The sequence below is a fragment of the Nicotiana tabacum genome, chromosome 23, assembly GCF_000715075.1.
Source record: "Nicotiana tabacum cultivar K326 chromosome 23, ASM71507v2, whole genome shotgun sequence".
Lineage (NCBI taxonomy): Eukaryota > Viridiplantae > Streptophyta > Magnoliopsida > Solanales > Solanaceae > Nicotiana > Nicotiana tabacum.
The window spans coordinates 13,005,325-13,021,507 of NC_134102.1; the positions used below are offsets into that span (position 1 = coordinate 13,005,325).

At 39.6% G+C, this 16,183-nt stretch overlaps 1 protein-coding gene across 1 annotated transcript; it reads right to left on the reverse strand.

Annotated features, from left to right (window-relative positions):
• Positions 1-14,924: 14,924 nt before the first annotated feature.
• Positions 14,925-15,575, reverse strand: LOC107805984 (uncharacterized). Its single transcript, XM_016630101.1, has one exon. The coding sequence runs from the start codon at positions 15,573-15,575 to the stop codon at positions 14,925-14,927; it is 651 nt and encodes a 216-aa protein (XP_016485587.1).
• Between the last annotated feature and the right edge of the window lie 608 nt (positions 15,576-16,183).

Genomic DNA, 16,183 nt, shown 5'->3' on the forward strand with positions numbered 1-16,183 from the left:
GCTATTATGCCAAAATTTTGTGAAATATCTCTATGTGCATTAGACTCTAAATTGCTCACATGTGTACTACACCCTTTGATTTGAATTGTGTTTGTTGTTGATGATGAGGATGATATTTGAAATTGATAATGTGAGCATGAAATACTGAATATGGACAACGTGCCAAGAATGATCTTATAATTATGGCCACTAGTGCCAATGAAATGAAAAGATGTGAAAGTATAATGAAATGCGGTGATTGATAGAAAAAGGTTGATGTCTCAAATAAGACGGCCTAGCTGATCGGGTCGTGATCGGACACCATGCCGCACACATGGTGGTGATTGTGTTGGAAATTGTAATTGAAATGGTAATTGTGGTTGATGTCCCTAATGAGATGGCATAGCCGATCGGGTCGTGATCGGACTCCGTGCTAAAGACAGTGGTATTGATATCGAGAGAAATTGTGGTTGATGTTTCTAATGAGATAGCCTAGCCGATCGGGTCGTGATCGGACCCGTGCTAAGAGTACGGTGGAACTGGTTTTGAAAATAATGGTATTGTGGACAATGGTATATCAATACTAAAAATCTCCTAATGTGAGATATGTGAATTAATTTGAACACTGTCTTGATCCTAAATCGAGGTTTGATGTTAATAAAGGTTTTCATTGATATTATGATAATCTTGTTTGTATTAATTGGCATTCTATTGAGAGACTATTTAGTTATACATACTAGTGCTATTCGACGGTACTAACATCCTTTTTGCTGGGGGCGCTACATCTTTAAATGGATGCAGGTGGTTCCACAGCAGGAGATATTGATCAGTGATAGCAATACACCTTCTTCCCAGCTGACTTGGTGATCCCCACTTCATTCCGGGGTCATGTATCTTTTGTACTTTGTGTATTCGGTTTGAGGTATAGCCGGGGCCTTATTGCCGGTATTATCATTGTACTCTTCTTTATCTATAGAGGCTCCGTAGACATAGTGTGGGTTGTGTATTGGTGCTGGGAAAGACAAAATATATTATGTAGTGGTTGTATTATTCGTTAATTGAGACTTTAAAAATTATGAAGCTATTGAAAATGAATTGGTATTGTATACATGAACACATTTTCATATAATTAATGATAATATGTATTATCTCTATTCGTGGATGAGTTTGGGTAGAATGAAATCTAACAGGCTTGCTCAGTCGGGTTCACTCGGTTGAGCGCCGATCGCGCTCCTTGGTTTTGGGGTGTGACAATCACCTAGCTTAATTAAATAATCCGCATAGTTTAAAATTCAACAGGGACCCACAGTTAAGGGTATTTATCGGGCAGATCGGACGGATAATTACGCTTAACGGTTCGGCTTAACGGTTAACGGATTATAAATGTAGTAATCCGCTAGCCATCCAATAAGACAATAGGCAAATTGGTATCAGATTAACAATTATCGGGCGGTTATCGGGCGGTTATCGGGCCGCTTATTGGCTAACCCAAATAGAAACTTTTTGAACAATCAATACCAAACAATTTCAAATCAATTCTAAATTTTTAATACGATCTAAGATCTAACCAAACAATATTTTTTAATTGAAGAGTCTTAAAGACTACTCATACTGTCATACATGTATTAACCAAATTTTTAATACCATCAAGACTAGGGATTTAGCCATTTAGAGTTTCAATAGTACTTTATATACATATGGGTAAAAGTGTAAATATAAAAAATCTTAACGGGTTAACGGTTTACACGATAAGAAAATTGAGTAAACCCCTCCCCAATTTCCCCTTGGGAGAGACGTGAATCACCTTAGGAACTATTCTCTCAATCTCACTTATTCGATACTATTCTAAAATTGAGCTTTTGGCCGGCTGAAAGCTAAGGCCACCAGATTTTGTTCACCTTCCTCCAGGGCAAGCACTGCTCAGAGTCCATTTCGAGGCTCCTGTGAACTCTGAAGCACTGGGGAGTTGAGATTTTTACTGGTCTACAATAATCACAACTATTATCGAAATTTTTGAGTTCTTCATCCTTTGTTTAGTTTGCCTGCAACTGGTTAGTGCCCTATACTCTTGCACTTCTACTTCTTTCTGTTCGTGTTTGTGTTATGTGCATTAGTGCTACCTGGAATTTCGTGAATTAATTTAAATTCTATGCAAGTCCTGATCTTAACTCATATGTGGATAGTCAAGTTTATTCATGATGCCTGCCTGATTCGTAATTGAAACCTGAGTGATAATTGTTGAACTTTGTACTAAAACACTTAGGAAACTATGTTCCTGCTCAAAATTGCTCTTTTCATGTTGAATCCTGTATGCATAATAGACTATTTCTTTGCAAGTCATATGGCAATGCTATCTAAATACTTAGCCTAATATGCTAGCCTGAATGCTTGCCCATTATGTGTCTCCAACCTGAACTGTTTCTAATCATTATGTCTCGGAGTAGTTGGTTACTTATACCTGTTTCTTATTCTAAGTTTGGTTTCTTACCTTATTCTGTACTATTATGATAATCAACTCATGCACAAAATGTGTTCTAATTCTTATTGAGACATCCATACCCAACTTTATCTTTCTGGAGTTCTACTGTTAGCTATGACCTGTTTCCATGCTATATGTAACCCTATTGTGTGCTTTTGTTTGACTTACTCAATCCTGTGTTCTTCATTATTAGTTGAGACCTTTAGAGTAAAACTCATAACCAACATTTTCTCCTATATGTGGCCAACTAGTCCAAGGTTTAATGCTTGTGTGTCCTATTGATATGAAGTTGACATGTTTTTGTTTACTATAAGTCTTTCTGTTATTGTAACTGATACTCATCATGTTAAAGTTTTATCATTCTCAACTAAGTGACTACTCGATCATGAACCTGTTCTGTTATGGTGTTTTCACTAGGCCTTCATGTTAAAACTTTCATATGGAGGCTATGATCTACTTGTTCTTGTCTATGACTCTATTAGATTTCATGTTTAAATCTCGTGTCTAAAGTTATTTTAGGCTAATCCTGAATCATTTTACTTTTGAAACTCTTTGGAACAATTCACTATCTTGTGATCCTTTAGCTTTGTTTCTGAGAATACAAGCATGAACCTTCCTTGTAAACTTGTCAGTATTTTTTGTGATCTTGTCTATGTACTTTTGCTAGAACTGTTGATTAGTTATAGTTTTATGAGTTAAATAATTAATTCAACGAGTGGTCTGTCACATGTATGGTTAAGTTTGGCATCCATTTGGCTAAGTAAGTCATTTGTTGGGTCTGGTGTTGGGCCATATGCGTTGTCTATAGTAAATCACACATTTCACTCAACTTGCCTAATACCTGACATTATTCAAAGCATGACAGTTTGACTAAATATTTTACCTGCTCTCATGTCTACTTCTGTATGATTATTAGATAGCATGCCTATAGGGTTATAATAATACATACTTTTGTTAATACTCATCTAGATACCATGACTATATGGTCTTAACTAATTGATTAATCGGTTGTTTCTGTTGTTTTATTATACTGCCTCCTAGATAGCATGCCTATAGGAATAAGTATGATAAAAGTGAGTTCAAATACCGCCTATTAGAAATCTTGCCTATAGGATACTATTATTCTCCTAGAAAGCATGTATATAGAATCGAACGCTAGTAATTCCGAGTTTAATAGCTTTCACTGCCCATTGCGCAAACAACTTAGAAATCATGCCTATAGGACAATGTCACTCGCCTAAGACGCCTATCTATAAAATCAGTGTTAATAATCCTGAGTTCGCAAAGTTTACTGCCTCCTCTCCTAAGCCATTTAGAACAATAATGATAAATATACGATACTGGAATTTAGAATCACCTAGAAACCATGCGTATAGGATTTTAAGTCTTGATTCTGAAACTGTGTACTGCCTAAACCGCCCACGTGCATTTGTTGTTTATGTGTGGAGGCTAACTTGGGCCTTTAATTGTCTTTATGTGAAGTCCTATATGTTTTGAATGTCACTTAGTTTTATCATTTTAAGCAACCTAGGAGAAGTCTAGAACTATCCAAATAGTAGGTCCAAAGCCTCCTGGACTATAGGTATGGGACGAGTAGTGCACACATATGATACAATTTAGAACTGAACTAGAGCGCCTTTACGTAACAACTTCAACATAGTAATTGTGTAGCGGGAGATGATAGTCTGTGCCCGCTGAATAATATGAGCAACCCCTACCTTAAGGGAGCTGCGAAGTATTATTTTTGTTGCACGGGGTGATCCTTTTGGCTAAAAACATAGGACCCCCCTTTTCTTTATATACTTGTTATTTACACCTAGTTATTTAATATAGACCAATGTAGTTATATCCTTGTAATCATTAAAATTCGTACTGATTCTCATGTGTTATAGTAAGACTCCTCGACTTCTAAATTTCCCTTTGTCTATTTGATCATCTAGCCTAATCACATAATCCACATAGTTTAAAGTTTGGCCGGGACCCATAGTCGTGGACTTCGAAGAATGTCTAACACCTTCTCTTTGAAGTAACTTAAGACCTTACCTGATCTTTGGTGACACGGACTAGTCAAACAGAGTTATTTGCAAATAGGTACCCTAACGCACCTTAAAAATCATTAGGTGACAACTCTTCTCTTTTAATACATTCCTTAAAAGATTTGTTTGATGAGCGCAAAACTGTGTATAAAACTTAGGCTCGTTAGTCAAAGATAGTATAGTATTAAATCGTCTCCATAGGGATTGGTTTAAATAACGTTCTAACAAATCTTCAGCTCAACACTATCCAGGATAATAAACCTTTGATTGATGTTATTATCGACTACAAATACAACTAAGATTATGTATTATAAGAAACTAATGGCACTTTAATGATTAAGGAGCAACGATTTAATATCAGGGTGAGAAGTTAGGGTTGTGACAAGATATGTGATCAACTATTATTCCGGGTAACTCTAGGTTAAGTTCATTCTTAACTTCTATTGACTCCTACGATTTTAACAGATGATTAGTCTACCTTAGGGATTCAAACTCTTCTTCTGAATGATTGAGAGTTCCCTTAATCCACCTAATAACAGGTCCTATGAACATATGCACAAACACTGTGAATGAATGATCCTTTGAAGAACACCTCTCAATTATTCTTCTAAACTAGGTTAATTGATAACTCTCTAAGATCTTTCGATTACCTAGAAAAGGCGTAAAATCAACCTAACGATATGGCACAATGAAACTTGCAGTAACACTTCTCTCTCGATTAAAGTAAACCCACAATAAGCCTTGAAATTCAATTAATAACTCATTCAATGAATTCGGGCAATTAACAGAGAGTAAAACCCAAAACAATAGTCAAATCACAACATCTGTCAATAACCCTACGCAAGATTACTCCATAATTGAAAACGTATTCATCACAAGAGTATTAGAGGAACAAGAAGACATTACAATTCCCAAATTCAAACAAACTTCCGTATTGAAAGAATTGGATCAAGTATTTTGCGTTCCGTTGTTTCCTTCCTTTTTATCTCCCAAAGGTTGCTCTCCAAATCCAAGATACCCTCTTTTTAGATGAGCTGGGCTTCATATAGGTCTAGAGGAGTCGCCTCCAAAATTACATAAATAGGCTTGGGAAAATTTCCGGACCAGACGTGCGTGGTCGCACACCTGGGCAGGTGACTGTGTATGTGGCCGCGCATGTTGGACAGTGTTCTGCTCCACTTGCCCACACAGTGCGCGCCCAGTGCACGCTCTCGCACCTGGGTGACTTCCTGCTCCATTTGTCTCGTTTTTCTTCATTAAGTGCATTATTGTCCGTTAGTTCTTGATTACGATCCCAACTTAATCCATGGGCTTTTACTCAGACTTCAAAGCTCCAGAATAGCTCGAATTAGCTCCAAACCTCATCGTAACTCGAAATCTCTCCTAGAAAGCATAAAACACTCACTCAGTACAAAATAATACCATTTAAAGCTCAAACACTAGTAAAGTGCAATGAATTAGAGTGTAATTAATGGCCAAAATACGCGATTATAGCCTACCATCAACACCCCACACTTAAACCATTGGTCGTCCTCGAGCAATCTAACTACACTTTATTTAAAATATAACCTTTTTCAACAACTCTCAAGACTCATCACACCAAGACTCTTTAAAACAGATTAAACACAATATTGTAACATCTTAATCTCAAGATTTGACTCAAAAGCACCAAGCATTATCTATAACCCGCTCACTTACTCTAACACAGAGGTCAAGAATTACCTTTCATTCGTGAATCTAGCGCCCTCACAGAAACATATAGAGTAATTCCACACATAAAAGACATTAAGAACAATTAGGAACTCAGGCGGCTCTTACCTTTTCAAACTAGTGCACCCGTCTACTTATTTCATTAGTTCCACTCAAAATCCAAACCAACCACCCCACCCTTCAATTTTATAAAAGTCACAACAATTTCAAGTGGCTCATGGGAGGTAAGGGTTCAAATAGAGGGTCAATTCAAACAAATAGGTAAGGCTTGTAATGTGGTTTCCGAAAAAATAATATTACAGGCTCAAAGAGGTTAACTAAGATACATAACAATTAGGTGGATAAGGCATGTAACTGGTTCAACAAAGAAATACCTATATCACTTCCAAAACTGAATAAACTACTATTTCGCTTTGCAAACACACAGGGAAAGTTATTGACATCAAATGCAATGCACACAATAACAAAAAACCTCACCCACATATGGCACATAACTCACTTAAGGTTAGATCATCAAGACACTCTAGTCAAAGCACTTAAGCAAAGTCAAGAACATACAATTTAAGGTACTTCTATGAGAGTCAGAAACTAAGCCTAAGCGTCACAGCTAGAGCACTCACTATTCTCAAGGCATAACAGAGTCCGGAGATGTTGCTTTCCATTCAAATCAGAGCTAAGGGTACCTACTCCTAACATGAAAAAAAATATAAAACTTACGTGAAGGGACTTGGGAGAGAAGACACGTGAGGTTGGGTGAAGGGAGAAGAGGAAGGGGTAGTGTGGTGTTGTTTGTCTTACAGAGAGAGGATAAGAGAGGGGGTCAAATTAGGGTTATTTAGTGTTGGGGAGAGAAAGAGGGAATTTTAGAATTGGGGGTTTTGAGAGGGGAAAGTCCGAAATTAAAAGGGAAAAACTTACCTATTGCGCGGTATGTGCGTGGTCGCGCACTTGAGGCAGTACACTGGTGAAAATGCATGACTAGGTTCGCGGTCACCCCATCAGATGTGCGGCCGTCCACGTCCCACTTCATATAACGTTGCCTGGTGCGCGAAGTGACCCCCATGTGCGTGGTCATGCATGAATACCCTCAAAAGGGGTCTTTTAGACACCATAATTCCTACCTTCAGCGATATGTAACTTTCTTCACCTACCACATCATACTATACACTAATATCTATCGATTAGACACTATAAATAAATGTGTCAAATCAAACTAATAGAAGAGTTAGAAGTAGTTCTGAGTTATATTCGTCATCTTGAATCAACTGGGCATCCTTAACTGCTTTTGATGCTCGAGGATTGCTGAGCAAATCCTCCAGCAAAATACGGTTTTAGTCTGTGCCCATTCACTTTTAAACTTTCCGTTCTGTCCTGGTTCTGGATCTCAATTGCCCCATATGGTGTTACATGTTTCACCACATACAGTCCCGTCTATCTAGACATAAAGTTTTCAGGGAACAACCTGAGTCTACTATTGTACAGTAAGACTCTGCCCCCTTCATGAAACTCCTTTGGCTTAATCAGATGATCATGCCATCTTTTAGTCTTTTCCTTGAAAATTCGCGCATTTTCATACGCATCTAGTCTAAACTCCTCCATTGCATTCATCTGTGCCAACTTGTGTTCACCTGCAAGACTAAGATTGGATCAAGTATTCATAACAAGAGTATTAGAGGAACAAGAAGGCATTACAATTCCCAAATTCAAACAACCTTCCGTATTGAATGAATTGGATCAAGTATTTTGCGTTTCGTTGTTTCCTTCCTTTTTATCTCCTAAAGGTTTCTCTCCAAATCCAAGATACCCTCTTTTTAGATGAGCTGGGCTTCATATGGGTCAAGAGGAGTCGCCTCCGAAATTATGAAAATAGTCTTGGGAAAATTTCCGGACCAGACGTGCCTGGTCGCGCACCTGGGCAGGTGACCGTGCATGTGACTGTGCATGTTGGACAGTGTTCTGCTCCACTTGCCCACTCAGTGCGCGCCCAGTGCACGCTCTCGCACCTGGGTGACTTCCTGCTCCATTTGTCTCGTTTTTCTTCATTAAGTGCATTATTGCCCATTAGTTCTCGATTACGATCCCAACTTAATCTATGGGCTTTTACTCAGACTTCAAAGCTCCAGAATAGCTCGAATTAGCTCCAAAACCTCATAGTAACTCGGAATCTCTCCTAGAAAGCATAAAACACTCACTTAGTACAAAAAAAATACCATTTAAAGCTTAAACACTAGTAAAGTGCAACGAATTAGAGTGCAATTAATGGCCAAAATACGCGATTATAGCCTACCATCAACACCCCACACTTAAACCATTGATCGTCTTCGAGCAATCAAACTACACTTCAATTAAAATATGACAGTTTTCAACAACTCTCAAGACTCATCACACCAAGACTCTTTAAAACAGATTAAACACAATATTGTAACATCTTAATCTCAAGATTTGACTCAAAAGCACCAAGCATTTTCTATAACCCGCTCACTTACTCTAACACAGAGGTCAAGCATTACCTTTCATTCGTGAATCTAGCGCCCTCACAGAAACATATAGAGTAATTCCACAAATAAAAGACATTAAGAACAATTAGGAACTCAGGCGGCTCTTACCTTTTCAAACTAGTGCACCTGTCTACTTATTTCATTAGTTCCACTCAAAATCCAAACCAACCACCCACCCTTCAATTTTATAAAAGTCACAACAATTTCAAGTGGCTCATGGGAGGTAAGGGTTCAAATAGAGGGTCAATTTAAACAAATAGGTAAGGCTTGTAATGTGGTTTCCAAAAAAATAATATTACAGGCTCAAAGAGGTTAACTAAGATACATAACAATTAGGTGGATAAGGCATGTAACTTGTTCAACAAAGAAATACCTATATCACTTCCAAAACTGAATAAACTACTATTTCGCTTTGCAAACACACAGGGAGAGTTATAGACATCAAATGCAATGCACAGAATAACACAAAACCTCACCCACACATGGCACATATCTCACTTAAGATTAGATCATCAAGACACTCTAGTCAAAGCACTTAAGCAAAGTCAAGAACATACAATTTAAGGTACTTCTACGAGAGTCAGAAACTAAGCCTAAGCGTCACAGCTAGAGCACTCACTATTCTCAAGGCATAACAAAGTCTGGAGATGTTACTTTCCATTCAAATCAGAGCTAAGGGTACCTACTCCTAACATGAAAAAAAATATAAAACTAACTACACCCGATTCAATCAAAACCCTTGGAAAAGAACCGCGACATAAAAAAAAAACCAAGGGGGAATTAATACACTACCTAACAAGAGAAAGTCTTTGTCTGTTTCTTTCAACTTTAATACCTCAAGAAACCCGTCGAATGATATCCATCATCGGGAAAAATCAAATTTTTTAAAATTTTTATGTATTTTTGTTTTTTCATCTATTAACTACTGCAACTAACAACAACAACCTACAATAACCAAAAACAAAATGCATATAGATACAACATACAAATATTTCCCACCCCACACTTTAAATAATGGCATGTACGCATGACACACAAAGAAAAATGCAAAGGTGAAGAAAACTCCCCTGATCAAGTCAGTCCGTGTCGGAGACGGTTCCGCGGTCCAGATGACAAGTCCGACCAAGTGCACACAACCATTCCATGATATTCTTCTCAGATTTGGCATTCTGTGTAGCAAGGGCATCCACTTGAGTACCCAAACTAGTGACAGAAGCACGCATCCCAGCCATCTCCTACTCTAAAGCGCTCATTCTCGTGTCCCAACCGCCACCTGAAGTTACCCCAACACCCGATTCATGTTGTGGAGAATTAGAGACATCCTCATTGCCCTCTTTGGGCACATAAGTTTCCTTGCTATCCGCCTCAGCGGGCCCAACAAGGCCCTTCCCGATTACAACCTTACCATCCTGAAATTTATGTTCGCGCTTTACTTTTCCATCCAAGTCTATGTTTTCAGGTACTCTTGCCCCACGACATAACCGAGGTGACTAATGATGGGAAAAAGAACCCATACCTCTGCACATGACATCGAATCAACATCTCGGCCTGAATAATCTGAGCCACATCAAAATCGTGGCCACTGACAAAGCACCAAATCAGAGCCGCTCGAGGACCATTCACCTCAATGGTGTTTCCTGATGGCAGCAGGCGGTTATTGATAATGTAGAGTCAACACTTCCGTTCAAATGTTAGCGAAGCCGAGTGAAAGTTTTGCCCCTCCTTTATCCACATGACCTCCTTGCTAGGTACACAAATGGTTGCGAAGAATAGGCGCCACATGTATGGTTCTCAGTCGTGCGTGGCGTAGTAGTCACCTGTATCCGTATCTTCCACTACTTCCAAAAAATGATAGGCCCTTCGGATGGCCTCTTTGGAGAAGTCTACTCTTTTCTCCCTGAGTATGCAGACATAAGCGTCATGTTCTGGGCAGTTTGCATAAAACTCCCGAACAACCATTAAGTTCACTTCGTCAGGTTCTTCAAAGAATATCCTCAAGTCGTGCCTGACCAATTCATGATACACACGGGGACAATCATTCTGGAGGGACCCAATATCAATTTCCCTCTCTGGTATGGGCTTCTTGCTTGCCTTTTGTTGTAATCATTCTTGGGCTTCTCAAGAGACAAATTTGTTCTGATCATACGGGCGAGCAGAAGCTGAAGCTCAGGACCGGGATGTGCCCGAGTGACCACTTGTGGATGCACCTGTGGTTTTTTGTTTCTTGGTTGGCACCATAGTACCTGCAAAAAATCGCCAACTATTAGCTAATGAATCACATGGCAAACCAAGAGAGGCTACTGAGACTTCACCCTTACACTTCGTCACAACATTACACACAATCTCATTGAGGCAATTTCTCAAACACATAACAAGCACAGTTCTTCCTAACCCCAATTTCTCAAACACATAACAAGAACAGTTCTTCCTAACCCCCACAACTCAATTTCAGCCCTAATTAGACTAAGGATACACCAATGTCACACCCAGCAACTATATGGTCAGTCTCCATGGTGAAACTCGACTTCCCACCCAATAAGACAATGAGCATAAAAGAAGAGAAAACAAAAACAAAAATATGCTACAACACAAGCAAAATCAAATACAATAACTAAGAAAAGAGAGAGAGAAAGCATCTATCTCACTTACTTGAAGGTACTTGGGAGAGAAGACACGTGAGGTTGGGTGAAGGGAGAAGAGGAAGGGGTAGTGTGGTGTTGTTTGTCTTACAGAGAGAGGATAAGAGAGGGGGTCGAATTAGGGTTATTTAGTGTTGGGGAGAGAAAGAGGGAATTTTAGGATTGGGGGTTTTGAGAGGGGAAAGTCCGAAATTAAAAGGGAAAAACTTACCTATTGCGCGGTATGTGCGTGGTCGCGCACTTGAGGCAGTACATTGGTGAAAATGCATCACTAGGTTCGCGGTCACCCCATCAGATGTGCGGCCGTCCACGTCCCACTTCATATAACGTTGCCTGGTGCGCGAAGTGACCCCCATATGCGTGGTCATGCATGAATACCCTCAAAAGGGGTCTTTTATACACCTTAATTCCTACCTTCCGCGACATGTAACTTTCTTCACCTACCACATTATACTATACACTAATATCTATCAATTAGACACTATAAATAAAAGTCTAAAATCAAACTAATAGAAGAGTTAGAAGTAGTTCTGAGTTATATTCGTCAGTTTGAATCAACCGAGCATCGTCAATTTCTTCTGATGCTCGAGGATTGCTGAGCAAATCCTCCAGCAAAATACGGTTTTAGTCTGTGCCCATTCACTTTTAAACTTTCCGTTCTGTCCTGGTTCTGGATCTCAATTGCCCCATATGGTGATACATGTTTCACCACATACGGTCCCGTCCATCTAAACTTAAAGTTTTCGGGGAACAACCTGAGTCTACTATTGTACAGTAAGACTCTGTCCCTTTCATGAAACTCCTTTGGCTTAATCAGATGATCATGCCACCTTTTAGTCTTTTCCTTGAAAATTCGCGCATTTGCATACGCATCCAGTCTAAACTCCTCCATTGCATTCATCTGCGCCAACCTGTGTTCACCTGCAAGACTAAGATTAAGATTAAGCATCTTAATTGCCTAATAAGCTTTATGATCTATCTTAACAGGTATGTGACACGATTTTCCATACACTAGTTTAAATGGTGAAGTCCCTATGGTTGTTTTGAACGCGGTTCTGTAAGCCCATAAAGCTTCTTCCAACTTTACCGACCAATCCTTACGAGAATCACTAACCGTATTTTCAAGTATTCATTTAAGTTCACGGTTAGCCACTTCAACTTGCCCAATAGTTTGGGCATGGTACAAGGTTCCCGTTTTGTGTGTGACCCCATACTTGGACAAGAGTGCAACAAACTGCTTGTTCACAAAGTGTGACCCATTGTCACTGATAATCACTCTAGGTGTTCCAAAGCGGGTAAAGATGTTTTTCCTTAAGAATTCACACACCACCCGAGCATCATTGGTCCTAGTAGGGATTGCTTCGACCCACTTAGAGACTTAGTCAACGGCTACTAGGATATACTCATAAGAGTGTGACGATAGGAACAGACCCATGAAGTCAATGCCCCAAACGTCAAACATTTCACATACCAGAAGGGAGTTGAGAGGAATTTCGTCCCTCTTGCTAATATTACCAGCCCTTTGACACTTGTCACATTCATCTACATACACTATCGTGTATTTGTACAAGGTAGGCCAAAAGAAACTGGCTTTCATGACCTTTGTTGCAGTGCAATTCCTGCCATAGTGTCCTCCAGCTGCTCCATCGTTGCAATGTGATAAAATGCTAGCCATTTCTCCTTTAGGCACACATCTTCGAATCACACCATCTGCACACAGTTTAAATAAGAAAGGGTCATTCCAAAGATAACATCTTACCTTACCTTGCAGCTTCTTTTTCTGATCTGAGGTTAAATCGTGTGGTATCCACCCACTAGCCAAGAAGTTGTCTATGTCGGCGAACCATAGTGGTCTATCGGAGACTGCTACAATGGAAACATTCTGCTCATATCAGAACTTTTCCCGAATGTCCACCACTTCAACAAGCGGTTTCTCCAATCGCGATAGGTGGTCAACCACTTGATTTCCGTGCCTTCATGTCCTTGATTTCTAGATCAAATTCTTGCAGAAACAATGCCCACCGCATCAGACATAGTTTGGACTCTTTCTTACTCAATAAATATTTCAAGCGCTGAGTGATCAGTATGCACTATTACCTTGCTTCCCACCAAATAGGATATGATTTTGTTGAAAGAAAAGACTACTGCAAAGAACTCCTTCTCCGTGGTAGCATAGTTAACTTGAGCATCATTCAAGGTCTGGCTGGCATAGTAAATGGGTCGGAACAGTTTATCTCTCGTATGCCCCATCACTGCTCCTACTGCCACATCATTGGCGTCGCACATTATCTCAAAAAGCTCACTCAAGTTAGGAGTCACCATTATGGGGAACTCACTAGGTTCTTCTTAATCAATTCGAATGCTCTGATACACTCCACATCAAATACAAAATTTACATCCTTGGCAAGTAATGCATTGGAGGGTTTGGTAATGCTCGAAAAATTCTTAATGAACCTTCTATAGAAACCGGCATACCCCAAAAAGCTACTGATTCTCTTCTCTGAGGTCGATGGCGGGAGCTTGGCTATCACGTCTACTTTAGATCTATCAACTTCAGTACCTTCAGCTGTGACTTTATGGACTAGGACTATCCCCTCCTTAACCATGAAGTGACATTTTTCCCAGTTGAGTACTAGGTGAGTGTCCTCACATCATTTCAGAACAAGTTCGAGGTTCCTCAAGCAATATTCAAATTCATCTCCAAATAAAGTAAAGTTATCCATGAACACCTCCAGACACTTCACATTTAAATATGAAAATATTGACATCATGCATCTCTAGAAAGTAGCTGGTGCATTGCATAGTATGAAAGGTATTCTCCGGTATGCAAAGATTTCGGACGGGCATGTATGTAAAGGTGGTTTTCTCAACATCATCGGGAGAAATGGGTATTTGATTGTACCCTAAATATCCATCTAAGAAGCAGTAACATCCACGCCCTGCCACCTTCTCCAACATCTGATTAATGAAAGGAAGAGGGAAGTGATCCTTCCTTGTTGCATCTTTCAATCTCCGGTAGTCAATGCACATCTTTGTTACCACCGTCATTCCCCCTTTTTTTTGGCACAACCTGTACAGGGCTGATCCATTGATTGTCAGAGATGGAAAATATTAAGACTGCATCAAGCAATTTGTGTATATCCTTTTGAACCACCTCCTTAAGAGTTTTATTAAATTTGCGTTGGGGCTGAACCACTGGTTTACTCCCTTCTTCTAACAAGTTCTTATGCATGTAGATTGCAGGGCTGATCCCCTGAATATCGGCTATACTCCAACCGATTGTCTTTTTATGCTTCCATAGTAACTCCACAAGCATGTATTCATGTTCACCTGTCAAATCAACAACAAAAATCACAGGAAAATTATTAGTCTCCAAAAAACCATATTTCAAATATGCTGGGAGTACTTTCAATTCCAGCTTCGGTTTGCTCCTTTCTTTCTCGAATTCTTCTTCATCTACCACCTGGTTCGCATTTTTCAGCGCCTCAACTTCCTTCTTGATCTCAGGATCTTCATTCTCTGTTGTGCTTGATTGACTAATGCATCTCTCCATTGAGTCACCTACCAGCTTATCCATTTTGTGTTATTCAGCTAACTCTCCCACCACATCTAGCTTGAGACAAGCATAGGCAAATGCCTCATCACATGGGTATTTCATCATTCTCTTCATTTGAAACACCACTTTTTCGTTTCCCACTCGTAGCATTAGTTTCCCCTCATATATATCAAGAATAGCCCTGCTAGTGAAAACGAATGGTCTCCCCAGGATTAGAGGTACCTCCTTATTATCTTCCATATCTACCACGATGAAGTCTACTGGGAAAATAAATTTGTCTACCCTTACCAGAATGTCCTCGATTATGCCCTCTAATATGATCGTGGTCTGATCAGCCAGTTGCAAGGATATTGGTACAGATTTTATCACTACTAGATCTCCTTCTAATTTCTTGAACACCGATAATGGCATCAAGTTAATGGATGCACCTGAATCGCACAAGGCTTTGTCAAAATTTTCGCTACCTAACGTGCGAGGTATAGTGAAACTGCCAAGATCCCCACACTTCTTGGTAATTTTGTTATATGGAATGGCACTGCAGTGGGCAATGGGTTTGATCACTTTCGTTTCCTCGAGCTTCCTTTTTCTTGAGAGGATTTCCTTCAAGAATTTTGCATAGGCTGGCATCTGTGTGAGCACCTCCGTGTACGGAATATTCACATACAACTGTTTCAGCATCTCCAAGAATTTCCCAAATATTTGTCTAATTTCTCCCACTTCATCTTTTGAGGAAAAGGTAACAATGGCATGTGCTTGCTTTCCTCAACTGCACTATTCACCTTCTTCTTATCAACATCCTTGCTGCTTACATTCTCCTTGGGCAAAGACTCACCGATTTTCTATTCTTCAGATATCTTGCTTGAGCTGATCTCCTTCTCGTATCTTGGTTTTGCCTTTGGCTCTGCTAATGATTTCCCACTCCAGAGAGATAGAGCTTTGATTGTCTCTTTTGGATTCTTTTTTGTGTCTGCCGACAAAGTCTTCGGTGCCCTTTATGACAATAATGTTGCAAGCTGCCCCATTTGTCTTTCCAGATTCCGGATGATTGTGCCTTGCTCCCTGATAGTAGTCCTTTGAGTCTCAAGTTTCTCGTCAGATTTTTTTATAAATGCCTTCATTAGATCTTCTAAACTTGAGTTGTTGGGCTGTGGAGGTTGGTATGGTTGCCTCTGTTGAATTTGGAAACCAGGAGGTCCTTGCACTGGTGCTTGGATTTTGCTGCTGTCATGAGTTCAAACTACCAGTTGAAGAACTCCATGAGAACCTTGGATGTCTCTATCCTATAT